Raw genomic sequence first — 27,496 nt, 5'->3', positions numbered from 1 at the left:
CACGCACGCACGCACGCACGCACGCACGCACGCACGCAATGAATCACAACAAAAGCTGAAGCTTTCCAGGCCCATCATCGCAAATTAGAGTCATTTTTTTCCTTCCATGCCAGCAGGGTCATTTTGAGAACAAATCTTACCAACAAAGAGACACAGGGAGTATAAATTCATGACAAGTCTACTCTTAAGAGTTTTTTTTTTGTGTGCCTGTCAATAATTCAGGTAATTAGCCATGCATTGTCCCCCAGAGAGCAACTGCATTGTATATATCTCCAACTTCAACCAATCACAGGAGCAGCAGCTGCAGAGAGAGGGAGAAAGATGAGGGCTAGAAAAATGACAAGCTGAACAAATAAGCCTTCATGGCTTCACACACATGTGCACACACATAAAGCGAAGCACATCAAACAGTCTGTAAGCCCCAAACTCAAGCCATATGGGCCTGGTAATGTCTGAGAAACCAGATAGGCTATGAATGACGCAGACAGTACACGGTCTCTGGTGGATTCTCACCTGTCTAGAGTGTGTGTATCCCACGGTAAACTGTGCCATCCCAGGCTATTAAGAAGTTAATACAACTTTCTCAGATTAAGAGAATCCTGCTACTATTTGTGGAATGTGCAATATGAAATCAACATAGTGTCTTTGAATATTTCCAATCAGGAAAATGCAGCATAAATATGGTACATAAATATGAATATATTTCCCTCCATCACTGCTCACAGCTAATTAACTCAGCCATGCTGGAGGAGCGACTGCCAACAGGAGCCTGAAGATGAATGAGCATGAGAAAAGGAGAGGGAGGGAAGGTGAGAGAGGGAGAGTGGCAGTGGATCAGGTGTGAGGCAGACGCAGATGAGTAAAGAAAGAAAGGAGGTGGGGGGATGCAAAAGCAGCATTTAAATCTGTCTGCCAGACTAATGTGTGAGGCCAGAGGTCAGCTGTGTAAGTGCAGTATCATCTCCATTTAGGATCTGAGCTCATTCCCATTCCTCTCACATCTCTTGTCTTTTGCTCATTTAATTTCTTAAGCCAAGTCTTTTAACAGGGTCCCAACCTTCAGAATAGGGTCCGTGAACAATAATATGTCTTTCGGCACTTCAGCGAGCAAAACAAATGGGAATACAATAAAACAATATCTTGTTAAGCTTGATAGTTCATCCGTAATTGTGGAAACAGCAGTTGTTCTGGAGCTTTTGACAGCATTACACAGTATTCATCAGTAGATTCATTTTGCTCAGTTGTTACAAGTGCACAGATGCTGTCTTTTAGGGTATGCATAATGGGCAAATTTCTGAAATAAGTCTTTCCTCCCTTCCATTTTGGTCCTTTGTCCACATTAAACTTGTGGATGTGGACTATGTGGATGGCATAAAACAAGGACAAAAGCAGAAACTCAGTAGAGAAACCAGATTGTGAGAATGTCAGCTTCGAGGCACAGTTTTGTTGTTTGCTGGGTGAAAAAGAAGGCCTATTGCATGTAGGCTAAACTACATGCAACAAGGCTTTTTCAAGGAAGTCATTTTGACAAGTCACAGTTGTAAATAATAAACTGAATGGTGGCTGAATTCCATTTAGCTACTTCAGTTTAAGGGTCCTGGTTTGTGCATGCTGGATCACTGTCATGGCTTACTGGTATGGGAATATTGAGCCTTTGTTAATGTTATTAGCAACAACTATGCTTTTCCTGCTATGACTTCAAAATGGCTGCTGAGAAAAATGCCTATCCAGAAATCAGAAAGTTTAGACAAATATGCACCTTATAGTTTTTCACAATTGCTAAAACAATAAACTCCATTCTCTGGACCAAATGCTCAATGGCCTAAACCCATTTATCGAATCAATCACTCTTTTGGCAAAACCGTAAACAAGGTCAGGTAGTTAAGACACTTTTTGCAAATATCATCCAATCTTTTTTCAAAACTATAAATACATTCTCACTCACTAAAACACATTTAGCACTGTGATGCACTTGTGCTGCAAAACCTTAAATGAATGAGGCAAAAGTTAAACACAACTACAACATAGCTGTCAGATTTTATACACAACAACTCATAATTCTGCACATTTGTTTCTAATGATGTAATCAAACCAAAATGTGGTCAAGTCCCTGCCCAGCGTAGTGGCAATGTCACCCTTTGACCAAGCTATAAGTAAGGGACAGGTTCTCTACTGTCATTGAATCATAACACTAAACATTTTCTTACTTTTCTGGGTGTTCTTTGGAATTTTGTCATCTTCAACCATACAGCCTTTACCTCAATCCAGTTCAGTTTTTTTTTTACAACAGCTTACACACAAAATCTTTAGAAACCTTTAGAAACCTCTCACTCAAAGAGCAAAACCTCATCTCAAATCTCCAAAACCATCATCTATTTCTCAGCATTCCACTCAGTTTTCAATTGCATAAAACACTTTCTTTCAAAACACTACACACAATTATTTACCTAAGACACAAAAATCGAACAGGAAATGACTTGCTTTCCTTTTCCAAACACAACCAATCAAAATGCTACATTTCTTCACCAGGTCACACAGCCACACCTCACATGTGCAAACAGCTTAACTGATCACTAACCAATCACTGCTTCAGTATAGGCCTATAAATAAGTCAAAGGTCAGATTACCTGTTTTGAAGAATGGATGCCAACAATGGACAGAGAGCAAGGGGAGTAGGCAGGGGACGACAAAGTTCAAGGAGGAAGAGTTTGAAGAGGAGGAAGATGAGAAGGAAGAGGAGGCTGACAATGAGAGAAGCTAGACTGAGAGTCCAGCCCTTGAGTTGCTTTACAGTGGCACCCATAATTTGAATCTAAAGAAATTAGAACAGGTATGAAACAATCTAATGGTCATTTTAGGAGTACAGTATTGTAAAATAAGTATTATTAAAAATTATACTTTTGATTTATATATGTTTATGGTTTTACAGTTTTTCTCAATTGTTTACACACAAATTCTGGTACTTGAGACACAATGACCACAACATGTAACTCATTCACCAACCCCCTGAACCAATTCTGCTAAACTACAAGCACAATTCCTGCTTTACACTCAAATTGCAGTTCTAAAACACAATTTTTTCAAAACACTACACACAATTCTCTGCTTTTGGCACAAGTTTCATGCAGAAAATATCTTGTTTTCACAAGGAACACACTGCCATTCAAATATGCACACTGACTCATCACAAGGGCAAACACCCGTCACACAGTTTTCCAATTAGCAATCAGAGCTTTAGCATAAAAGGGCAACAGGTGAGCTTTTCAGTGGAGCAATGGATGCCAACATTGGAGACAGAGCCAGAGGAGTGGGAGTGGGAGTGGGAGTGGGAGTGGGAGTGGGAGTGGGAGTGAGAGTGAGAGTGGGAGTGAGAGTGAGAGTGAGAGTGGGAGTGGGAGTGGGAGTGAGAGTGGGAGTGAGAGTGGGAGTGAGAGTGAGAGTGAGAGTGAGAGTGAGAGTGAGAGTGGGAGTGAGAGTGAGAGTGAGAGTGAGAGTGAGAGTGGGAGTGGGACTGAGAGTGAGAGTGAGAGTGGGAGTGAGAGTGAGAGTGAGAGTGAGAGTGAGAGTGAGAGTGGGAGTGGGAGTGGGAGTGAGAGTGAGAGTGAGAGTGAGAGTGGGAGTGGGAGTGGGAGTGGGAGTGAGAGTGAGAGTGAGAGTGGGAGTGAGAGTGAGAGTGAGAGTGAGAGTGAGAGTGAGAGTGAGAGTGGGAGTGGGAGTGGGAGTGAGAGTGAGTGGACGAGGACGGGGACGGTTTGATGATGGTTTGTGTGTGTCATTTGAAAACAAATACCATTTTGAGAAGAAATAACATTGTTTTGAATGTTAATATTCATTTTGCAGGAGAATTGAGGGGTTTTGCCCATTGTGTGTTCTTTGATTTGTGTGTAGAGTTCTGAGAATATGTGAGTAAACAATCGAGGAAAAACTGTAATTTCTTGTGTGCTGCTGTATATAACACTGTGCTACTGCTACAACAGTAATGTTTTACCAAATTTCTGTATTCTGTAACATTGTATTGGTGTTTACAGTGTTCTTTTCAACTCTTCTCAGCAGATTACTTTCACTCTAGAACGCTGTATGGAAACATACACACAAGCCTATGAAAGACAAAAGAGCTTTAGATTTAGAACAACAGTGTGTAAATGGTATATCCAATCATTTATTATTTTGAAAAAAGTGTTTGCCATCTAATGCAAATGCTTCATTTTGGGATGTGTTTATGGCATTTTGAATGCACTTTTTCATTTTGAAGGAAGTATGAGGCATTTTGTGTGAGCAGTTCTGGGAATTGTGTGTAGAGTTTTGAAAAAAGGAGACAAAGTTTTGAAAACGTGTGTAAGCAGTTGTAAAAAACTGTAAAGAAATCTCTACCTGTATGAAGGTATTTTCGTGTCTTTTTAATGCAAGCAATATTTATCGCACTGCAATCAAAAATTAAGTTTGTAATTAAAAATAAACAGGCCTTTTTTTGTGTCACAAAAAGTTTTAATTGCTAATGTGTCCTTATTGATTGCAAGTTAAAAAGTTTTCCTTTCAAGTCAAAGTTTTGCAGGTTCAACCGTTTTGCAAGTTGAAAAGTTTTGCTTGTCAAAAAAGGTCTAAATAAGAGATTCGATTGGTGGTTTGACTGATCAATCTTGGGTTTGCATCAAACGCATGGCCACGCCTACAATCCCCTCGCTCCGACAGCTCCGTCCACTTTCTGGAGATGGAGCTGTAGCGTGTGCAGGCCTTTTTATATACAGTCTAGATGGAGGTAAGCTGACATTGTGTTGCTCATTTCAATAGAAATGCTTTCGCTAATGTCTCATTTACTGATAGATAACAGCGTACCACGTACTGAGCTCCACACACTATTAAAACCAGCCATTAAGCCTCAGTGGTTTAATCCCAAAGATTATTTCTACGCTAGTCAGGCCTGATCTTTATACAGTAAAGCGAGGAGAACGAGTAAGTAACTGTGAGACTGAAACAGACGAGACAACGAGAGAGAGAGAGAGAGAGAGAGAGAGAGAGAGAAAGAAAGAGAGAGAGAGAGAGAGAGAGAGAGAGAGAGAGAGAGAGAGAGAGAGAGAGAGAGAGCGGCATGTCTGCTACTGCTTGCTTGGCAGCCTTTTCATCTGGCAGAGGGTGAATATGGATTATGGTTAGGCCTGTTCCACCGTCACAAAGCACAACAACACTACAACATACTGATTAGCACTCACACACATATGCAAACCAAACAGTCTGCCAACTGCAAAACACAATGGTAAAGCCCCATTGGCCTGGGGTGGAGGTTAAAATGACATTTATACATTGGTGTGTTTGTGTTGGTGAGCAGATTAGTGCCACTGTGTCTGTGTTCAAATGAATCATAGGGGCTATGGGACAAAAACAAATTGCATTCGTTTAAAATGCCTGGCAGGTCTCCTACAATTAACTCCATTCATTTTGATCACGGTGGTTATCTTTTATATCACATAAAAAGATGTGAGCGTAGCAGCTGTGAGTAGGTGTGTGTGTGCATGTATTCAGTGAAAAGGGCAAAGTAGCAAAGTGTGAAATGCCAAAACAAGAGTATGTGCTTCTCCACATACGCTTTGATGTTGCTGGAGCTGAAGCTGCTGCCTTTTGGCACAAAGTCACAGCACAGTGTTAGTCTCTCAAAGCGACATGGACAGTGTCAGTAACAAACTTGGCGCTCTCTCTATGACTCACTTACTTACACACACACACACGCACAGGAGCTGTGGTCCAAGACCGTATCCTTATGTCATAGGCATGAGTGTAAACATGGAGGATTATTCATATTAGCTTTCCTCAAAGTGGCGTTTGGCTGGATGCTAAAGCTAATCTCAGTCTGTGAGAATGTCTCTTTGCACTGGAGCCTGTTATTGTTACAGCAGCTCTGCCACATAACAGAGCTGCTCCAAAAAAGCACTGGCTGGGGACTTTGGTGGTGGTGGTGGTGGTGATGGTAATGACGGTGCTGCTGCGCCATTTGGACACATTTGCCTGGAGGGCTAACACAATACAATGGCAGATTACCTTACACTGCGGACAATGGACGTAAGCTACAAGCTGACAATCACATGACATGGTGGAATGTGGCTGCCCAGCCAGATGGGGATGCTGAGCAGAGACGGCAAAATAGGTCAGACCTCTCAGAAATTGTCATAAAGTCTGGCTGAAGACATGTTCACAAATCATATTAAATAATACACTACACTTTTATATTAGAATCACTGTGGGGAAATACATTGTTTGCAGGCAGCTTGCACTCATGCACTTCACGTATACAAACGCTTTAGTCTTTTTTTTTTAAAACCAAGAGTATGTCACAATGACAAAATGCTCTCTTTTTACTATAGATTTCAACTAGGTCAGACAGCCTGTGATGGCAGCCCAAGGCAGAGTTCTGTCTGAACAAAGTCTTTCTGTCTTTTGGTTGTGTTTTTTGCTTCTGACTTATCTTACTTTAGCTTCCATTGTAATTTACCTGATCATAAAAGGGATCGTTTGACAACTTGGGAAATACACTTATTTGCTTTCTTGCTAAGAGTTAGATGAGAAGTTCGATACCATTCTCAAATCTGTCTGCAGAAAAGGAAGCTGGAGCCAGGAGAATGTTAGCTTAGCATAAAGATTGGAAATAGTTAGTCTGGCTCCATCCAAAGATAAAGAAAATGCCTTCCAGCACCCCTAAAACTCACTAATTAAAGGTGGGATCAGAGAAATCCAATACCATGACAAATACCATGGTACAGAGCGAACATCTACACAGCAAGTAATGTAAGATAAAGAATATGGGTGAAAGAATGGATTAGCACATGCAGGCAGCAGGGGTTGTCTGTGAGTTCGAGGTGAATAAAAAATGTTTTGTAATGAAAAAGTAGCTGCCTGCTCTGGCAACTGCCAACTCTCATTGGCTGGACGTGAATGTCGAGTCTGCCAACAGCTCCAGATATTTAATATGCTAGATATCTGTTGGGCGTCAGCAGTGCGTGTGGGATGTGTGTGCGAGCCTCTTTGATGTGTGGTAGTTCACACATAACTATTGGCGAACGCTGATCGCTCGCTGATTTGCCCCTGATCACAGTCAGCCGACTTGCAAATCGGGCTTAAAATCGTATAGTGTAAACTAGGCTTAAGTTGTGGGTTAGCAAACTGTCGCTAAAGTTGCTGCTGCAAAGCTAAAATGCAGAGAGGGCAAGCCGGTTTCCCAGAGCCAGAACGGCAGCTCCAGACAGCGACACACACAAATCTCCTGCAACTCTATCAAACAACACAACAACAGCATGTCTTGGCAAACTAGAAAGTAAGATGAATGTTTAACATTACAGGACAAACCATGTTGTGTGAGCCACTTTGTATACATAGCCATGGCTGTGTAAAAACACCATATTTTGTTTCAGCCCACAGACAGAACAGACAGATAGCGAAGCGTGAGGTCGTCACTGAATTTGCCAGAAAGCTGTGTATTGGGTTAGAATTGCTAACCCCACCTTTAACACATTATATCTTGTTTGTTTAATATGCACAAAAAACAAAATGTAACACGAAGAAGTTGCTGGAGGGGGTTATGCCTAGCAATCTCAGTGTCAACAAGACTCCAGGAAGTCACTGCTCTCAGCAAAGAAATAGTCTGGCACATAAGCACACCTTGTTTTTTTTTACACTCTTTGTGCTAAGCTAAGCTAAACAGCTTTTTGCTGTAGTCTCATATTTAACTGACAGATATTACAGCGTAGTATCTTCTCAACTAATTCTCTGCAAGAAAGCGAATAAGTGTATTTCCTAACATAACAAAAACCTATTTCAATAACGATTTAAAACATCTTTAATCCCTGCGTCATTGACTTAGTTCAATATGCACTCTGTCTTTGAGCTGTGTCATCACAGCATTGAATTTTCCTTCTTAAAAACCTATCTTGCTTGCAGAGCTCACAAAAATCAGCTTTATGTAATGACTGGAACCAATTTGCTTGACTGTCAGACATGACAGTTATACCAAGTCTTACACACACACACACACACACACACACACACACACACACACACACTGTAACACAGCGTCTGTACAAATCCATCCAAGCCTACAAATGCCTACAAGAGAGATGCTAATCCTCTGACCTATTTGATCCCTTGTCACCATTGTTACTGTGTGACAGACGTCGTGCCAATGGGCAGCCAGCTGTGTTAGGACGAGTTTATAAAGTCATGCTGCAGAGTTCATAGAGGGATTACCCTTCTAATTTATTCTAAAGGAATGAATCACTTCTCTAATAAAAACAAACTGCATTCCTTCAAAGTATCCAATTTTTGTCCGATTTTTTGTGTTACTCCAATGTACACTTGCATAGAAAATACCTGGGTCTCATCTCCATGATCGGCTGGTGGTGAGGGTTCTCCTGGCAGCGGCTCTCCATTGTGAACAGGGGAGTCCTGGGAGGGTGTGTCAGGGGGGTTGATGACAACAGACCTCTCTGATCGACTGCTGTCTTTACTGCTGCTGGCCTTGTGCCGCTCACGGCTTCGATCCCTGGAGACGCACAATGAACATTAAGAAAGGTACAAGAGGAATAGAAAAGTAAGATCAAGCGTTAAAATGTTGGATTGATTGTCATTTCCAGTAAGCGTCCAACGGTCGTGTTTGATTTGACACAACACTATCCTGTCAAACTTTATGCAAGTCGATTGGCAGAAATTTTTTATCAACCATTTTCATAATCTTTTTATCACTGAAATATTTTTTGAAGCAGTCTCCTGGTTCCACCTTCTCAAAAATGTGCATAAATCAGATGCTTTCTTTTTTCTTTAATGATAGTAAACTGAATATGTTTGGGTGTTGGATTATTTGTCTGACAAATCAAGACACATTAAGATGTCACCATGGCCTCTGGGAACTTGTGATTGAAAAATGATTAATCAATAAATAAGTACAATAATAGTCAGAATATTCAATAATGAAAATAATTGTTATTTGTAGCCTTACATGGCAAAAAAGCTGGTAGAAAGGAAGGGAAAAACACAGGAGTGAGGAATTGACAGGTCAGGAATGAAATGATTCTCTCGTTTGCAGAATGAGCCGAGTGAATCACTGAAATAGGCTAGAGCCAGTCAGCTGTGACGACCCTAATCCACAAGATCTGTCTGTCTCAATCTCTTGCTTGTTCTCTCTCTGTCTCTCTCTTAGTCTCTCAACTGATTTATCTGGCTATAACCAACATGTGGCCTGCTCATATTGGTGAAACAAAAGCCTCAAACTCAATGTGCACTGAAGGTATTGCATGAAATACTACTGTAAAGTGTGCTGCGAGAGATGCGGCATGTGATCTAGCAATCACAAGAAGGGAGAGACAGTCAGATGGAAAGGCGGGCAGACAGGAAGCATACCCATGTCGGTTTGATCTCCCGGAGCGGCTGGAGTGATAGGAGTAGCCCGAGTGGGTCGATTCAGTGTCCATTCCAACACAGTTCAGAGCCAGTGATTGGCCAGGGGTATGAGGAGAGATTCGTGGTGTGGCAGAGAGGGTAAGTTGGCAGCAGTAATCAGAAGGAGCAATGGGTTGCTATAGAGACGGGCCTCAGGAATCCACGACGACTGACAACGACTCCAGAGAGCTGCTTTAGTAGCCACATTGACCTGAGAGATGGAGAGATAGAGGCTTGCATTAAAACTTGCTTTCAACATCTAACAAGTAATGCATTCAATATATAGCTAGGCTACTGGGCAGTTTATTTCTGTATACCTGCACTGTAGGACTGGAAGGGCAGGTAGATACATAAGATTATATCATTTATGTATGGACCAGGCAGGTTTATTCCTGTCTACCTCTGTAAAATGCATTCCCCCCTGTCTCTTACAGCTATAAAATGGATAATGGATAATCTTCCGTCTGTTCTGAATTTAGCAAAACTTGCATTTTTTGGGCATTCATCATTTTGAAAACCAACTTTATTTTTTTATTTTAAACAAATAAATTCTCAGTTTTAGATAAACTAAGTCATTATGTGGATCAGACTATCTACCAGACTCACTTCCTGGGTGCTAATATATGCATGAGGATGTCTCAGCGCTTCACCATGCATGACCATTCATTTAAGCCTCAATCTACACCCTGCCTGTCTCCCAGCTGTTGTCCTGACAACCACCTGCCAATCAGCAACCCGTAGCCCAGTCTCACTTTACTAACCGGGATAATTCTTCCTTCCCGTCATTTACAGGCTATTTGTTATCTCTGCAGCCAATGGAGCATATAAACAGTAAAACAGCCCATTCAGCATATTAGGATGTGAATGCACATGGTGGCATGGAGATCACGCTATGCGGAATGATGGTTAGAAGAAGAGACTGCAATGTAGCTGATTTCCATTAAGATGATGATGATGGTTTTTTTCTCTTCTTCCGTTTCCCACCATGGGAAATGTGAATGGTGCATAAAGGAACCACAGATTTTCTATTAGGCTTTGCGGTACAATGCATATAAATTATGTACATTACCACTGCCTGTCTATGGGATTACATGTGTCAGACAAAAGCTAGACTTTGTATTATCTTGCAGACCTGTATAGTAACGTACTATCATACATTTGTGACAGAAAGCACCATTTCTCTGAGACTGAATCGGACATCAGTCTCCACTGATACAGCCACTTACTGCTCTCAATGCTACTGAGAGCAGGGGAACATGTGTCAAACAAGGCAGTGCTTTATATATGCAGGACTTCAATAAATATTGTACTTGAACAGACTGTTACATACCACTCACGGCATCAAAGCTAATGTTGTAGCATCAAATTTTAAAAACAAGGCATAATAATTGACAGAGTAAGGTCTCATCTCTAACCCACATCTGAAGCGTCCACTGTTGCCTTGGCAACACTGGAGAAAGAAGGCCCCATCTAGCAACAATAATCAATCACCCCTGCTGAGAGTAAATTTGTGTGATACACTTAAGTATGTCTGTGTGTGTGTGTGTGTGTGTGTGTGTGTGTGTGTGTGTGTGTGTGTATGAGAGAGTGAGGGTGGGGGGTGGCACAGTGAGAGGGAGCAAAGAGCAAACAATGGCTTCTCATCACACCCAGGACCTGTATGGTTAAATGAATAAGGCTATGCTTTGAATAAAAAAGCTGTTAACCCCCTGAGTGCTGAACTCTGAACGCGTGGCAGTGGTATGTGGGCCAAGATGATCCCTCTGAGAGGCCACTCATCCACGAGACGAGCATGAAGAGGCATAGTGAACCAGGCCATGTGGAAAATCGCAGCCACGGGGTAAGAAAAACTATCAGTTACAAACCAATGGATAACTATGAATAAAGCATGCGGGCATAACAACGTGCGTTAGAGACGTGCGGCTGCCTGCTTACTCTGAGTCAGTCCATCCAAAAAACTCAGTAGTCCTCTCGGAGGGACTCGGGAAAATGCATTCTCTAGTGAAGCGTAGTTGCTTCGCCGAAGACCGTTCCGGTTGGCTGCACAGAGGAGAGATTCACAGGGGCAGAAAGTGACACTAATGTAAAACAAACACTCATTAACGTGTTTGTTTAGTGGATGGAGAGTGTTGCACAGCAGGAGCTACTGTAATTACGTATGGCCATGCTCAGAGGAACAGGCACATGTGGTGTTGTGGGATCATTTGTCTTTTCGTTTTATTCCAATGAGAGAATTTAACCAGGCTGTACTACTGCAGTGTGTGGGTCTCTGTGGGGAGAGCTGTAACATCTGATAGGTAAGGTAGTTCGCAAAATTTTGCCCCCTGCTGATGCAATTCACCAATAAATAATAAAACTGAGAATGTGGGATTTTAGTTTGATGTCCTCGGCTACAAAGACTTTGGTCTCCAATCTGGACAGGGAAGGAGAGGTGTGGAATTTGAGGTTCCGTTCAAGTGTCTGATGCACTGCTGGCACCCTAAACGGCGCAGATCAGCCTCATAGCTCATCTAGAGCACATGCTGAGGCCTGGTTACCATGGCATCTGTGCCCTCCCTCACACCCATTAGCCCTCGTGTCTTCTTCTCTTCATGTGTGCCCTGCCCTGGTGGCATAATGCCATAATCTGCCAGATGCAGCAGCTGGCAGTCTGCTGTGTTAGTTTATTTCCTTTATCGTTTGTTTCACAATTTCATAGCAAACTACACGACCCCATCAAGTACATATAAAACAGATATTACTTTAGGACCACAAGTAATGATTACTTTCATTTCTGATAAATCTGCTGATTATTTTCTTGATGAATTGATTAACCATTTGCTCTATACAGTGTAATTTATGGTGATTCTGTTTTCCAGAGCCCAATTGCTTGTTTTGCCAGTTAAATACCAATAGTATCTAGTTTACTATCACAGAAGATTGAGAAAACCACCAAATTGTCACACTTGATTGATGACCTGGGTTTTTACTAAAAATGCTGTAAACAATTAACTGATTATTAAAAACGCACGCACACACGCACGCACGCACACACACACACACACACACACACACACACACAGTAAGCTGGGTAAGGCTTCTTTGAAATCAAACAAAGGGCAACACAGTGTGTGCCAGTGTTATTTATAGTGATAACAATCTCCAATCCCTCCATGGACTTTAGATAAACCAGAGGAACAGCTGCTGATTATCGTATTATAACATCGCTGTTGACTGACTAAAACCACACAAACAGAGCCAAAGATGCAGAGACTGTGAAACTCCCATGGAAACAGCTTCTGATTTTTTTACTTGGTGGACCTCACCATTAGGATGCATGATGTAATTAGGAACTTGCCTCACGTGTATTTTCCCTTCATTGTTTGCTGACATTTGATTCTTGGCACAAAGGTATTTGTTCGACAAGTACAGGGAGCAAACCTGTGACCTTTGAGTGACTGGATAGTCTCAGCCTCTCCCACCCTGCTGCTCTTTGAGACACCCACACCCACCCACACACACACACACACACATCCACATCCACACATACTTCACAGTAAAAGGAGAAAGTTAAGACCTGACACAGTTCTCTGGAATGTAAACTTGCCCCCCCCCCCTCCCGATCTGCTCATGTGGAACTAAATAAGAGTACAGTACAGGGAGAGGGAGTGAGGTGGTGCGCGTGGGAGAAATATCTCAGTACATTCCTAAGAGCAGTGCTTTTATGTCTGTAAATACACTACTGTACACTACTCTACAATGCACAAGGCAGTGCACCATGCTATCCGAGCGTTTCAGGCTCCTAATGCTCCTCAGTAGCCTAAAGGTAGCTCCTCTTCTCATTACTCTTGTGACACACTTCCTTGCAAGCCAGAAAACATGGTTTAAAAGAGAACAATGACAAAAGCACTGCCAACACCACTTTCTTTTGATCATTCATGGCTTTAAGGGGATGACTCATCTATGTAAGGAGTTCCCATGCCTCACAGTGTCCCTAACCCTCTCTGCACAGGACCTGTCAGCACTGTTCAATAATGAATGACAAAAGGTGCTGCACAGTTTCACTGCAGCATCATGACTCTGAGATACTGAGGAGGACAGCACCGGCGGTGTCAGAGAAGGCACGTGAATAGTAACACCTCATCCAGCTGTGCGAAGTGTGCTCTCCAGACAGCTGCAGATGATGGCGACACACAGCCTGCAGCGGCGGCTTGATCTGAACCCCCCCTTTTTTTTTACAGGCTTCTGGGTCTGAGAGAGAGCCAGGGATGTGGTGAAAGGCTACTTCTCTGTTACACAGCTACTAGTTTCGGTTACAATAGATCTCGTTTCAGTCGCATCCCGAATACCATTAACCACAGCAGGTTGCTTTCACTGCAAATAACGCATGCATTATTTTGGTTCTATACGTATTTATTTACACATAAAAGGGAATTGAAGCAAAATGCATAAAGGTCAGCCCGATAAAATATGGGTAAGGAGGACTAAATCTGTCTGATGAGAAGGAAACCATTTTTTTCCACGACGGCAGCATTGAACTTCATCAGTAATTCCTTTGAGGGGTTGTGGCTCAGGCTTGTTGCAAGGATATCCCCGGTGTAATGAAGAGAGCATCGTGATTATCAATTAATTTACCTACCTTTTCTTCCCCAGATGTTTGTGTCACATTCCTCCTATCGCGTCTCGGTGTCAGTGAATCTGCCGCCGTGCTGAGGCGCGTCTGCACTGTAGCCTAGTGACGGGAGCAGGTCCCTCACACGAGCCTGACCATTGCGGTTAGCAGCACCGGAGAGGGAGGCAGCATGGAGGTGCAATACACTTCAAGTGCACTAAAATTAGTATTTTCAGCTGCAGCCCACAAGAGGTCGTCGAAGAAGAACTGATACAAGCAGGAAGTTGGCCCATTTCCCCCTATGAATCAAAGTTGGAAATCATACTCTATTCAAAAATGCGTCTTGCTTATTGTTACTTGTGCTGGGTGTTTCATTTTCACTGTGCAGAATGATGTATGTGCAGAGTTTGACACATAGCCTTCAAGAATGCACATGCACATTCATCTGCTGAAGGGGGAAGGTTTCTCTGTGCTCACCTTAAAATCTGAATTTTGACATCAGAAGTAGTTTGAAAGTCAATGTGGTCCTACATGCAATTTAAACAAGTGAAATGTGGAAACTTGAAACCTCCAAGTCACATGCACTGAGGATAGACATCCCGGCGAAGTAGGAGACGTGGTTTCCAAAACTTCTAATATCTGCATATTCATTGAATGCGCATTTTTCAGATATTGGGAACGATTAAATGCAATTTAATACTTTCTTAACTGAACTTTAAAACAAAACAAACAAACAAACAAAAGGTATTTTTAAGGATGCAGTTTTTATGTATGTTGGCTTTAGGTGTCTTGGAAAATGTCATAATTGTGAAAATTGTATTGTCATATGTGTGTCAATGTAACTTTTTTAAATGCTTTTTTCGCTGCCTTTCTTGGCCTCCACTCAAATGAAAAAAGAGATTATATCTCAATGGGCTTCTTGATTAAATAACGGTGAAATAAAATAAAACATAAAAATAAGATCAAATAAGATCAATAAGATCATATAATAAGATCAAAGAAATATTCCAGAACCATTTTAGTGATCTTAACTTAAATATTATCTTGTAGCATTTTGAGCAGCTGCAAGGATGGATTACCAACCAGTATCTACTGACACGATTAGCCTTAAGGTGGATCCTGCTTCAATACCTGATCTTGAGGCCCTGTGTCATCCCAGAAATGCAGTTTCTAGAAGTTTTGATGTCAAATGAGATCAGTGCTTTGAGCCTGTGATATACACAGACAGGTTGAGGGTCAAGACATGTCACCTCTGGACTTTGGGAGACAGAGACTGGGTTGAGGTGGAGGGCATACATCTGCCACAAATTATTTGTGATTTGGATAAATTGCCCGATTCAGGGCATTCCATTTCTGGTATGTAAGAGAGAGAGTGAATTTTTCACTATTGTGAAAAGGGTCACTTTTACACCCAAGGAAAAAAATGTAGGCCTAGGCCATAGAGTAGGATGGTGGCATTTGTGAAAAAAGAATTTCAATAAATGTCCAACAGATGTTTGCTGCATTTTATTTGCTGAATCAAGAACAAGAAAACCCAACAATAAAATAAGTAATACCGAATATAATGTTGAGTTTTAAAGTTTATAAGGTCATTTAAGGGTTGCAGAGCATTTCATCATATCAGATCTTTAAAAGTTCACGTGTCGTTTTTAAAGCACCCCAACAAGAGCAAAATTGAAATTTGTCAAGAATTTCATAACAACTGAACAAACTCTTTCTGCTGATGAATCTTATGTGATATGATCAAAACCTCCAGCACAGCTACTAAAAGCAAATAAGCAATGTTAACTTGGCCTAGTTGGTGAGAAAATAATACTTAAAATACTTCTGTTGCCCACCTTAATTGTTGTAGGCAAAAATACGGCATAAATATTCTTACACCGAGACACCAGGTGAAATCAAGTAATGAGCTTACAAAAAAACAAGCCACAGAGGACTAAAATTTAAACCACTTCCGTTACAAGACTGTAAAGTAACTCAACAAAACATGCAGGCATGATGAGTATGATTCAGATCCACATGGCCATACGATTGTCTCAAACATTTTTGAGACAGCTGTACGGGCCTCTTTAAGCAATAAAATGTGATTGATTCCCTTTAAAATACATCCACAGAGGCCAAGTGTAAAAGAAAGTCAACATGAACTTTTGACAGTTATAGATTTCCCCCATGAAACTCCATCAGAGGGCAGTATTGCTCCTTCCAAACACTGTCTGACAAGTCTTGAACTGATGGATGTGCAGGAAGCATAACATTTAAAGAGGAAATAACATTCAAACCACAGCTCCAAACCTGTTCACACATGAAAGTAAATTTAACTTCAGGTGAAAATTCAACTCTTAATTCCCACACATGGTGCATGTGTGTGAGTCTTAAATGGCCTACAGTTCTCACCTAGTTTCAATATTTGACCCAGATTGGTTCAGCTAAATACAATGTTAATAACCAAATGGGATTCACAAGTGTCCCTGCCCCATTTTTCTTAAACTCTGATGTTAGGCTTGGCCTCTCTCCCTCTGCTCCCCAACATGCCTATTGTATCCAGTGTGTAGACCAAGTGTGTAGTGTGTGCAGAGTCCCGTGTTTAGACAAAGCGCTGTCACTCCTCCTGCTGGAGTGGACAAGAACAATACCTCGAGCCCCTTGGGCCACATTACACCGCAGAGACTTGCATAAAGGGACAAGTGAAGGCGGATAGGCAGCTTCTGACTAATGGAAGCTGCCTGGTCTCATACCATCTTTTGGTAACGTGCAAAGCCAGAGGAGAACGTCAAAACACTGAGAAAAAAATAGAATATTCAGTGTGCCCATAAATTATGTTACAAAAATTAATATTTAAATATTGCGTTGACATTAATCCCAAAACTTACTTCTGCTTATTTCTTTCTTGTCTTTTAAAATAGAAATTCCTACTAATGCTATGAAAAATTGAGACAATCATGCATCCCTAACATAGCATACACAGTTTTGGAAAATATTCTAAAATGTGTTTGGCCTTCTCTCCCTACAGTATAAAGTCATCGCTGCTACATTAAATTTGAGTTAGTACCAAGTTTTTTTTTTGTTTTTGTCTTGTAGACTTTCACATTACAGTCTCATTTGTATGTATGTGAATTGGTGTGTTTTTGTGTGCATGTGTGTGTGTGTCCAGCGAGCAAGCAGCACCATAATATGGTTGTTTTGGTTCATCAGGAGAAACACCTGCCCCATCCCGAGGGAGAGAAACCACATCAAATACAGGAACACATTGTGTGGTAGCTTCCTTTAGTAGCTTTACTTCAAGTAACTTACTTCAAGAGCCACATAAATAAACACTGAAAATCTCAAACAGGCTACTTGCAAAATGCATTCAGTGGACACATGAACTAGGCCCACACATCAGATTTTTGCCTTATGGCCTCAGAGATGTTCTAATCTAATTGGGATCAAACAGGTTTCAAACATTTTTAGTTGTCACAATTTGTTTCCAGCAGATGGATTTCAAACTCACTTCCAGCTGCAACTGAAGTCCAGTAGCCTACTTTTTTTGTGTGTTTACAAATTGGTGCAAAGAAGAAACAATGTCACAACAGATGGTCTGAACAAGGCAGCACAGTTAAGGCCAAACAATGCAATGTTTTAGCTGTTTGGCTACATGAATATACAGTACAGCAGCTTTCAAAATGTTTCTATTTGAAGACAGTAAGCATATAGTCTTGCAAGTGTTTCCATGATGAAAAGTCAGTAGCCTATGACATTCGCATAATAATCTTATGATGCACTGTAGTAGAGTTACTCCATTGGGTATTATTCAAATCTTGTCCTAGAATATCATTTATTGTTACTTCCAGGAATCATTCAGCTGTCAAACAGTCATCATGCCGCCATCTATTCTTCTGTTGGTCCTCACAGCCTAAACATCCAGCACGTGGTTGAGGTAGGAGATGTAACAAATCGCGAGTCGCAGGATCTCAATCTTGGACAACTTCTTGTCTGGTGGGAGAGTTGGAAGCAGTTTCCTCAGATCCGCAAACGCCACGTTGAAGGCCACGACACGGACCCGCTCCCTGGTGGCGTGCGCGGAACGATATTTAGCTGTCGCGCGCCTCCTCCGCCTCTTCTCCTCCCTGCTGAGAGCGGGCACGTGCACGGAGCGCGCCTTGCCCTCTCGGTCCCCGGGCTCGGCCGGCACGAACCCACGCTGCACGTTGAAATGGTCCAGATGGGTCTCAGTGTCCGTTTGTCCGCAGGGCAGGTCGGCCTCGTGCTGGTCTGGACTGAGCATCATGCTTATTTCCTCAGACTGGGAAGATCCTGAAGGAAAATGATCATTAGAAATACATCCAGAGATGTTTGGACCTGACTCTGTTTCATGACTAGTTGCCAGAACTGGATCAAATGGCTCAATATTTGGCAAGGAAAGATACATACACGAATACTCATGTGCTCATCTTAAGTAGATGGAGCATCTCATACTTTTACTTACATACTTACTTTTAAGTTTTACTTTTAAGAAAATTACAATGGGATGGGCTGTTCTTAAAAATAGAGTTTTAGTTGTTTAGTTGTGTGACATTATGATTGAACTGACGGCTTGTGTTCATCGACTCTCTCTTTGGTTGATCTTTTGATAGTCAGAGTTATTTTTTGTCGGTCAAATTGTGAAACTTGACGAGACATGGGACCCAGAAATATGAGGGCCTCGTGCTGCCTCCTAGTGCCGGATCCACACATTTGCTGCTAGCAGAGCCCTGCGCTGTCCGAGGTGCTGAAACAATATGAAGACTCCAAAAACAAAGGCCAGTTATCAAGTAAGTACAAAACCCCACATTTTTTTCTCTCAAAACAATTGAAGTATGGAACTATACCAAGCATTAGTGAGGTGTAGAATATCATATTCTGCTTGGTGAAATTACTTAATCTATAGTGTGTATGGAGGAATTGTAATACTTCTAGGCATTTCCCCTGTTTGTTTAAAGAAAATAATTTTTTTTTACAAACACAATAAAAACAAAGAACATCTTTCTTTTCTGCGCTGAATTTCTCATTTTGAAAATAAGCTAGGCTACCTGTTTCCAACAAGCTGGAACATCTTCAAGACGAATTATTTTCTATATTCTCTTTTTGTGTTTGAATTTCACAACATGTTTCTTGCTTTTTAAACTTATAAACACTTAGACCTAAAGCTTGCAATTACATAAGCCTATATAAAGAACAGGTCAGACCTTTGAAACAGCGTAGCAGTGCAATGCTTGTAACTTACCGTGCACATAATAAAAAACAGAGCCATCAAGAATCTCACATGTTAAAGCAGCGTCCCTTCTTCAGTGCAGGTACCAGCTCATAAAGTGATGCCCCCATCTCTGCTGTCTTGGTTTTTTATTTGGTTGAATCCTATCAAAGAGCTGCAAACGGGACGTCGGATAAGGTTTGAATTATTCGGGTGAAAAAGCGATGCAGTCACGCTTGTCCTCCTCCCTGTCCGGCATGGTGTCAAGTGCACATGACGTCCTTCAGTAAGTGACAGTCTGGCTTGTTGATCCGTTGGTCTCTTTCTTCCATCCAACCTCGCCTGCTTGCGCGCAAGATAAGACAGCCCTGTAAAAGTGAGGCGAAGTGACGACATTCGCAGCGGGATAATGAGTTGTTGTCCAAACCTCGTCTCTGCTCTCACTTTCATTCCCGGCAGATGAAACGCGCACGCATGCGCGCGGAGCTTTATTAGTTAGGCCTAGCAGATTTGTTTAGAGGTGCAGCCGTTTCAAAGGTTACAGCCCAGTGAACTTATTAGGAGCCTTGTTGTCGATGAACGTAAACAGACGTGAAACTACCTCCAATGACGCCATCGTTTCCTGGATCCTCTTAGTACTATAAGGTCAAGTGAGCACCTGTGTCTAAACAGAAGGGAAATCAAGTAAAATAGGTCTTTTAGTCTACATTGCCAAAACACAAATTGCCTTCTGGTCTGCCTATTGAAACTACACTGCTCAAAAGAATAAAGGGAACACTTAAAAAACACAATGTAGTCAATCACACTCCTGTGAAATCAAACTGTCCACTTAGGAAGCAACACTGATTGACAATCAATTTGACATGCTGTTGTGCAAATGGAATAACAGGAATTATAGGCAATTAGCAAGACAACCCCAATAAAGGAGTGGTTCTGCAGGTGGTGACCACAGACCAGTTCATATGCTTCCTGGCTGATGTTTTGGTCACTTTTGAATGCTGGCGGTGCTTTCACTCTAGTGGTAGCATGAGACGGAGTCTACAACCCACACAAGTGGCTCAGGTAGTGCAGCGCATCCAGGATGGCACATCAATGCGAGCTGAGAGCCCTGCAAAATGACCTCCAGCAGGCCACAAATGTGAGAGATCCCTCAGGAGACCATCCGCCACCTCATCAGGAGCATGCCCAGGCATTGTAGGGAAGTCATACAGGCACGTGGAGGCCACACACACTACTGAGCCTCATTTTGACTTGTTTTAAGGACATTACATCAAAGTTGGATAGGCCTGCAGTGTGGTTTTCCACTTTGATTTTGAGTGTGACTCCAAATCCAGACCTCCATGGGTTGATAAATTTGATTTCCATTGATAATTTTTGTGTGATTTTGTTGTCAGCACATTCAACTATGTAAAGAAAGGAGTATTTAATGAGATTATTTCATTCATTCAGATCTAGGATGTGTTATTTTAGTGTTCCCTTTATTTTTTTGAGCAGTGTATAAAAACAGAAACGGCTCATTGTAGCCTCTGACCGAAGAAAGATCTGAAGTCCTATATGTGAAGCCTGAGCTGGTGATGAGAGTTTTAAAAGCCCAAATGGGCCTTTTGATAGCTGGGGATGTGCACAACATTGCAGTGCACAACATTTGGTCTGGTTATAAACTGTTAATTTCACCAGAGCACTAACTTTGCCATTTGCTGCACTTTGTCAGGCCAAGTGCTGATAGAGATGTGGGGCAAAGAGATGGAGGGTGAGGGAAAAGCAGTGTGTATGAGGGCTGTAAATGTCATGAAGTGGTGAGCACAAAGCAGGTGTGAGCCCAATTGCAAGACACTCAGAGCGAAGATGAAGTTCAGGGATTTAATCCAGATAGGAGCAACACAAAACAGGGCTTACAGGTAGTTGAATAAACCAAAACAGCAGAGAAACAGTTAGAACGCTACACAGATAAAACAACAGAGTGTATACACAATACAATGACCGGACATAGATTGAGGAAACTGGCAAGTATATATACACACATGGGTTAATGAGCTATGAGGGGGATCCACAGGTGAAAGACATGAGGGACAATTCAGGCACACAGACAGGCAGAGTGACAGCAGGAGAAAACAGACAGATACAAAACACAAGACCATGCACTAACTGGAAATCAAGGTACTTAGCGGACAAGCAGGCAGAGGAATTACTGGGGTAACAGACATAACACAGGTTACTGAACACGGGCCATAACAAAACAAGATGTAACAGATCAGAATGATAAAAATAACAAACTAACTCAGACACAAGCAGAGATATCACAACTAACACCAACAAGGAACACAGACTGAAGCTAAGATAAAACAGAGCTCAGAGCAGACATGGGCAAAACAACACAGACGTTTACAGACCAGAAATAAACACTAAGGCATGAACTAAGGTACAGGACTGGGAACTAAGACACAAAACAAGGAACTAAGAAAAGAGACAAGACAGATACTAAGTAACTTAAAGATGCGGATGAATAATAATAATAAAGGCTACACAGAGACTAAAACAGAATGATTAAATTCTTAAATCTTAAATCTTAAATCAGATTAATTAAAGAAACTGGCAGAGAACATAAATAGACACCTAGCAAACAGACAGAACACAAGCATGATGGTACAGAAACTAATACATGAGACTGGGACATAACTGAAATCAGGAACATTCCAAAACACCACTAAACACCAGCTGACGGATAATAACCAGATAAACAATAACATCAGGTAGAGGACGCACACTAAAGGTAGCAAGCAAGTCTAAACTAACAGCACAGCAAAAGGGACTCTAATTAATAAGACAAGGCGGCTAAGGGAGACAAGATAACAGAACAACACAGACCACAAAGACTGGATACAAGACCACAGACAATATAACAGATACCTAACTGATAAATGAATAAACTCAGAGAACTAAGCAGAACAGATGACAGGACTAACATGCAGATACAAAACCAAACTCTCAGAATCAAAACCCAAAAACACAGCACTCAGGACAGGATCGCGACAGTAAATCAAAACAGCTCATTTATCCAAGCAAGGAACGACAAAAAAAGGTGGACACGAAGTTTAATATGGTTACTAAATCTTTTGTATTTTTACTACATCATCTTCACAGTATCTATAGAGGAATAAAGCCTGACATTGTGGTTCAGTTTGTGTTTATAGGCTGTTGTGTGGTAAGTGTGGCATTGGGGCTGTGGCATTTTATCTCTGATCTGCTCATCTATTAGAGGGAAATGTCAGTGCTAATCATTGCTAACATAATCATTGTGAGTAAAAATATTTCCACAGACACTGTCAGAAATGGCACCATAAATGCTCAGCTGGGATCATGTGTGGTTATTGAGAAGGCCTTGGCATATGGCTAACATCGTTATCATTCCCTCTCCAAGATGCGACCATTTCTGTCTTGTCGATTGGGAAATATCATCCTGGATACGCTGCTCATCACAGGAAGAATTGTTATTAGTCAACATTAGTACTTGCACGCCCTTCTCAGTGATGATCTGATTGATTCGAGGGCAGGGAATGCATTTCTTCAGTCTGGTTAAAGTTAATGGGGTTGCTTCATTGATTTGGATGCATGCTATAAATTGATGGGAGTGTATCATGGCTCATCCTTAAATACTGTGCGTGTATAATTTAACTGTGAAAAAAGTGAAAACAGCAATGGTGATAGTGAATACAGCAATGGTGAAAAGGGGATAAGTCCTTATTTAGGGATATATATGATCTTCAGGAGAATACAGTGACAATGTTTTGGGTTTTGTGGTAGCCACTTTGTCAGGAGGACACTAAGCGATAGATGAGGGTCAGCGAGTTTGGTGTTGACATGGTCATGAAAAAGTGTGTGTGCGTGCAGTGAATGTAGTGTGATTTTCATGACAGCCCACCTGTGTGCAGTAACTGCAGAACAGACACTATAACACCGTGAAAAAATGTCAATCAAAAACAAGACAAGTGTCACAAGGAAAATGCAGGGTTGGACCCAAGTGCAGACAAAGGCAATACACTTTTACTGGTTTATTGATGCATCACTGCTTTTATGTAGGCAGACAGACTGGCAGGGAGGCAGGCATGCAGGCACAGCAGATGAAGGAAGGTGGAAAAGTCTGAGGGCATCTGGTGGATGAGTAGTGAATGACAATCATGGCAAGAAATTGCATGTGAAGGGGAGAAGAGAAAGGTGAGGTATAGAGATATAGGATATTATGAAATCTGAAAATCAGTACATCAATACATTCAACAGTTAAAAACATTATCTGTATATATATTAGAACCATGTGCATCCTAAAGAAAATTAGCATTTATTACCATCTTACAATCACTTCTGTCTATAGTAGAAGCATGCAGCTGGCTGTTTAGCAAACAGACAGCTCTTGGTACTGAAATGAAGTCTAGATGCACATATTAATGAAAACAAATGACTAAAGCAAGAACGCTTCATTTAAAGTTCACAGTGCTGTAATTCTTTAATTTAAGTACTTGTTCACTATTTCACTGAAAGATTCATCATCTTTGTAGGTAGGGCCATAACATTTTAGCAAGGTAGATGTAACAACGTAACCTTGGCTAATTCTGGCATTTCCATTGTATTCAATGTTGATTAATGTGTACTATCTCTAATAAATGGAAAAAAGTACAAACACAATTAATGTCAAGATTAAATCAGGCTAAAATGTACACATGTGGTCCATTCTTCTCTGAAATTTCCTTTTTTATTCATCTACCTTTCATTTTACAGTAAGGGTTTTGAGATAAACCTCTAAAGGCTCCAGCTTTGGTCCAACTTCACAGTATAGTCTAATGAACAAATAATGCCCGATCCCTACACATCTGTCAGAACTTTAACTCTATACTGCAGATTCAGGATAAGCTCAGACACCTGGCCAGTACTAATGATGCAATGCATGAAGATCATACAGTATAATCAGATAATAAAAAAGTCCTGTGTCTGGACTGCAGTTATAAACTGCTCTCTCTTGTGCCCCCACCCCCTTTGTTTTACACCAATTCTCCTGGGTTTTAACTCCTCGTCTGTCTCAGCTTGGACACCATCTGTTTAAAGGCCAGAGCCACCAACCTCACTTTTTAAAAACAAAATCTCCTCCTCCTCATCTGCTCATGCATGCACACGTCGTCTTGTGTTAATGAACATGCACGTGTGACATCTTTTGCTCACATCTACAGTAAAACAAAGACATTTTCAGTATGTTTCCTAGTTCTGTATTTCAGTGATGAAAAGTGCATATTCTGCAGGTTTAAGTCCAATGTGTTGTTCCTCCTTAATTCTTACTTTCTATCGCTTTTACCCCATCATGTACCAGTTTCAGTAACCCTCATGTGTTGCCCACAAATCACGCACTGTCAATGCCCCCACCCCCAGTTCTCCTCTCTGTCTGGTTACCATCTGCTGTCATATATTCTTTCTGCTGATTTGGAATCCGATGACATCTAATCGATCAGCTTTGTCACCATGGCTACAGCAGTGAGGAGGAAGAGGGGAGGAGGGGAGGCGAGGTGAGACATTACAGCAGCTGTGCTGCGTTTGTCAACGTTTTTGGCAAAGCTTCCAAAAGCACTTTTCTAATTAATTAATGAAGGAAAATGAGGCACATTAGACAATAATGTCAATGACAAAAGAATTCATCACAGATTACAGTCACATTATTAATAATGCATTTGTTGAGATTAAAAATGAACAAGAATTGACTGATTGTATCAAGGCTGCAACAAACACTTATTTTGATTGTTAAATGGTGGTGGTTATTTTTTTAAACAAATAAATCAAGGAATTCAAATTCACAGAAAAATACCCAAAAAATGTGTCCTGAGTCCAAGGTGATCCACTTCTCCAGTTGCTTGCTTTGTCCAATCAAGAATCACAAACCAAAACAATACTAAAAGTACAATGATACAGAGAAACGCAGGTGGAAACAGGGACTTCAGTGATTAATCAGTTATCATTGTCTGTCAAGTGATTAATTGACTAACTGACTAATAGGTTCAGCCCTAGACAGGGTGTCACCTAAGAACACTAGGGATGAATAAGAAAATACAGAATGTATGACAATATTACGGATGGATCAACTTGGTCGTGGTCTGTGCCTTCATTTCATACCTGTGCCATTATTTCGTTACCTTTCATTTGTTGCCACACACAGAACAACATCATCCTGTCTTTGCATCTGCATTTGTTTGTACAGTATGTAGTGCAATATGTAAGCCTACTGTATTTCCCAGTCACACATTTATACATTCCTTCAAGATACTGTAGTCATCTGTCCAATTCATAGCTGGTAAAGTAAATAACAAACAGCTGTGGAAACACCTTATTTTACAGGTCCATGAATCTCTAATCATTTCCATTTATGTTTCTTGGACAGATGTCATTACTTATGAATAAAATGGTTTTCACTTATTGCATGTCCAACTCATTCCAATTAATAAATATAATACAATTTATAAACAGGAAAGCATACAACACAAATGAACATTTAAGTTTCTAATAATACAGTAAATGCATAATTAATAAATGTTTAAATGTTTAAAATGAGTAGTTCTTTCAAGGAAATTGAAAGATGTGGCACCAAGTTTGTACCATGCACTTTGCAAAAGTAAAGTGATGAGCTGTGCCATTATTTAATTCAGTGCAGTTGTCCCCTTGTCTTCTGTTTGATGATAACAAACAAACAACCTATCCAGCCACCTTAACAAGTTTTTAAACAGTTTTAATTCCAATCTGGCGCTTAGATCAGTTTTACTGTTAAGCCTGGCTGCAAAATTCCCAACTGTAAAGTAAGAGAAAGATCAACCCAGAGAAGCAGGATGAAGCATTAAACAGACACTTTACAAAATATAACTGATAAAGAAAAACTTAAATGGAGAAGCAGCATTGACGGATTTGTTGCACGCCTGAGAATAATGCTGGGGAAAGCATATGAGGTTTTGGGTGAGTTAAAATTCCAGAGTTATCTCCTTCCAACTTAAAAGAAGCAACTTCAATTTGTTGTTTACTCAAACTACTTAAAACAGACTTCTGCTCAGCTAATTCAGTAAGACAGCTATTATAGAGGACACCTGTTTCCAACTCATCAGGGGCAGAGATAAAGATGGAGACTTTCACTTCAGTCAAAGAATTTACTTTGGAAACAGTGACTCTTATGTCGGTACATGCCGGTGCTGTAACATTAAATAAACATGCACAAGGTTTGTCTGTCATTCACTCAATGAACAATGTAACTCGGTGTTTTGCTGCTAGATGCTGTCACAGTTCAGTGAACATCACTTCATTGAGTTGCCTTCAGGGGCTTTGCCTCAGAAACCCTTCTTGGTTGACAAACATATAATAAGTGACTTGTTATCCTAATGGGCACAGAAGAGACGAAACGGTGAGCACAGACTGAGATCACAATATTTTGCATTGACTGGTCCATGGAGGTATGGCAGAATCATTAACATGCTGTATATATACATTTTCAAATTGAAGTTATAAAATGTAATAAGACAGACCAGAAAAGGGCAAAAACTACAATGGCAGGGAGCATTTAAAATTAAATTTAGATTGGAAAAATAAATAAAAGAATTACAAGGAGGAGCATACAAAGTGATCAAAATGAAAAAGTAGTGTTAAAAACATTTAGACATATTCTGTATTTCAACTTTGCAAATGCACAATGTAAACTCTGCTCTGTCCCCCCCGTTTGTTTTTGTTGCAAGAAGAGGCGTGTATCTGTCCTTATTTTGGGACCATCCGTTGCCAGGAAACTCACAGTCACAGCTGTCAGCTGAGGGCAGTTCATTGGTCTGTTACAAGAACAGCCAGGAATGTGAACTGATCAAAATACATGGTCACAAGCCAGGCCAAATGCAATACGTACAGAATCAGAATCAGAATCAGAAGGATCTTTATTGCCAAGTAATGTTTTACACATACGAGGAATTTGCTGTGGTGAAAAGGTGCTACACATGGACAAACATACAGTCAACATAAATAAATGTAGAAATATATAAATATGGAAGAAAATGGAAGAACAACGTTGTAGATATACACTCACCTAAAGGATTATTAGGAACACCATACTAATACTGTGTTTGACCCCCTTTCGCCTTCAGAACTGCCTTAATTCTACGTGGCATTGATTCAACAAGGTGCTGAAAGCATTCTTTAGAAATGTTGGCCCATATTGATAGGATAGCATCTTGCAGTTGATGGAGATTTGTGGGATGCACATCCAGGGCACGAAGCTCCCG

At 41.0% G+C, this 27,496-nt stretch overlaps 2 protein-coding genes across 2 annotated transcripts; both read right to left on the bottom strand.

Annotated features, from left to right (window-relative positions):
• Positions 1-712: 712 nt before the first annotated feature.
• LOC123974759 (vang-like protein 1) lies at positions 713-14,089 on the bottom strand. The gene is made up of 4 exons (XM_046055644.1): positions 14,036-14,089; positions 9,379-9,628; positions 8,353-8,524; positions 713-769 (listed from the first exon to the last, which is right to left on the bottom strand). Exons 2-4 carry the CDS (start codon positions 9,447-9,449, stop codon positions 713-715), a joined length of 300 nt encoding a protein of 99 aa, XP_045911600.1. The 5' UTR covers positions 9,450-9,628; positions 14,036-14,089.
• A 3,811-nt stretch (positions 14,090-17,900) lies between these two features.
• On the bottom strand, positions 17,901-18,279 carry LOC123975849 (helix-loop-helix protein 2-like). Its single transcript, XM_046057638.1, has one exon. The coding sequence runs from the start codon at positions 18,273-18,275 to the stop codon at positions 17,901-17,903; it is 375 nt and encodes a 124-aa protein (XP_045913594.1). The 5' UTR covers positions 18,276-18,279.
• Positions 18,280-27,496: the final 9,217 nt, after the last annotated feature.

The sequence above is a fragment of the Micropterus dolomieu genome, linkage group LG08 (genome assembly GCF_021292245.1).
Source record: "Micropterus dolomieu isolate WLL.071019.BEF.003 ecotype Adirondacks linkage group LG08, ASM2129224v1, whole genome shotgun sequence".
Classification (NCBI taxonomy): Eukaryota; Metazoa; Chordata; class Actinopteri; order Centrarchiformes; family Centrarchidae; genus Micropterus; species Micropterus dolomieu.
The sequence above is the reverse complement of the archived record's forward strand: the minus strand, read 5'-3'. Positions and strand labels throughout refer to the sequence as shown.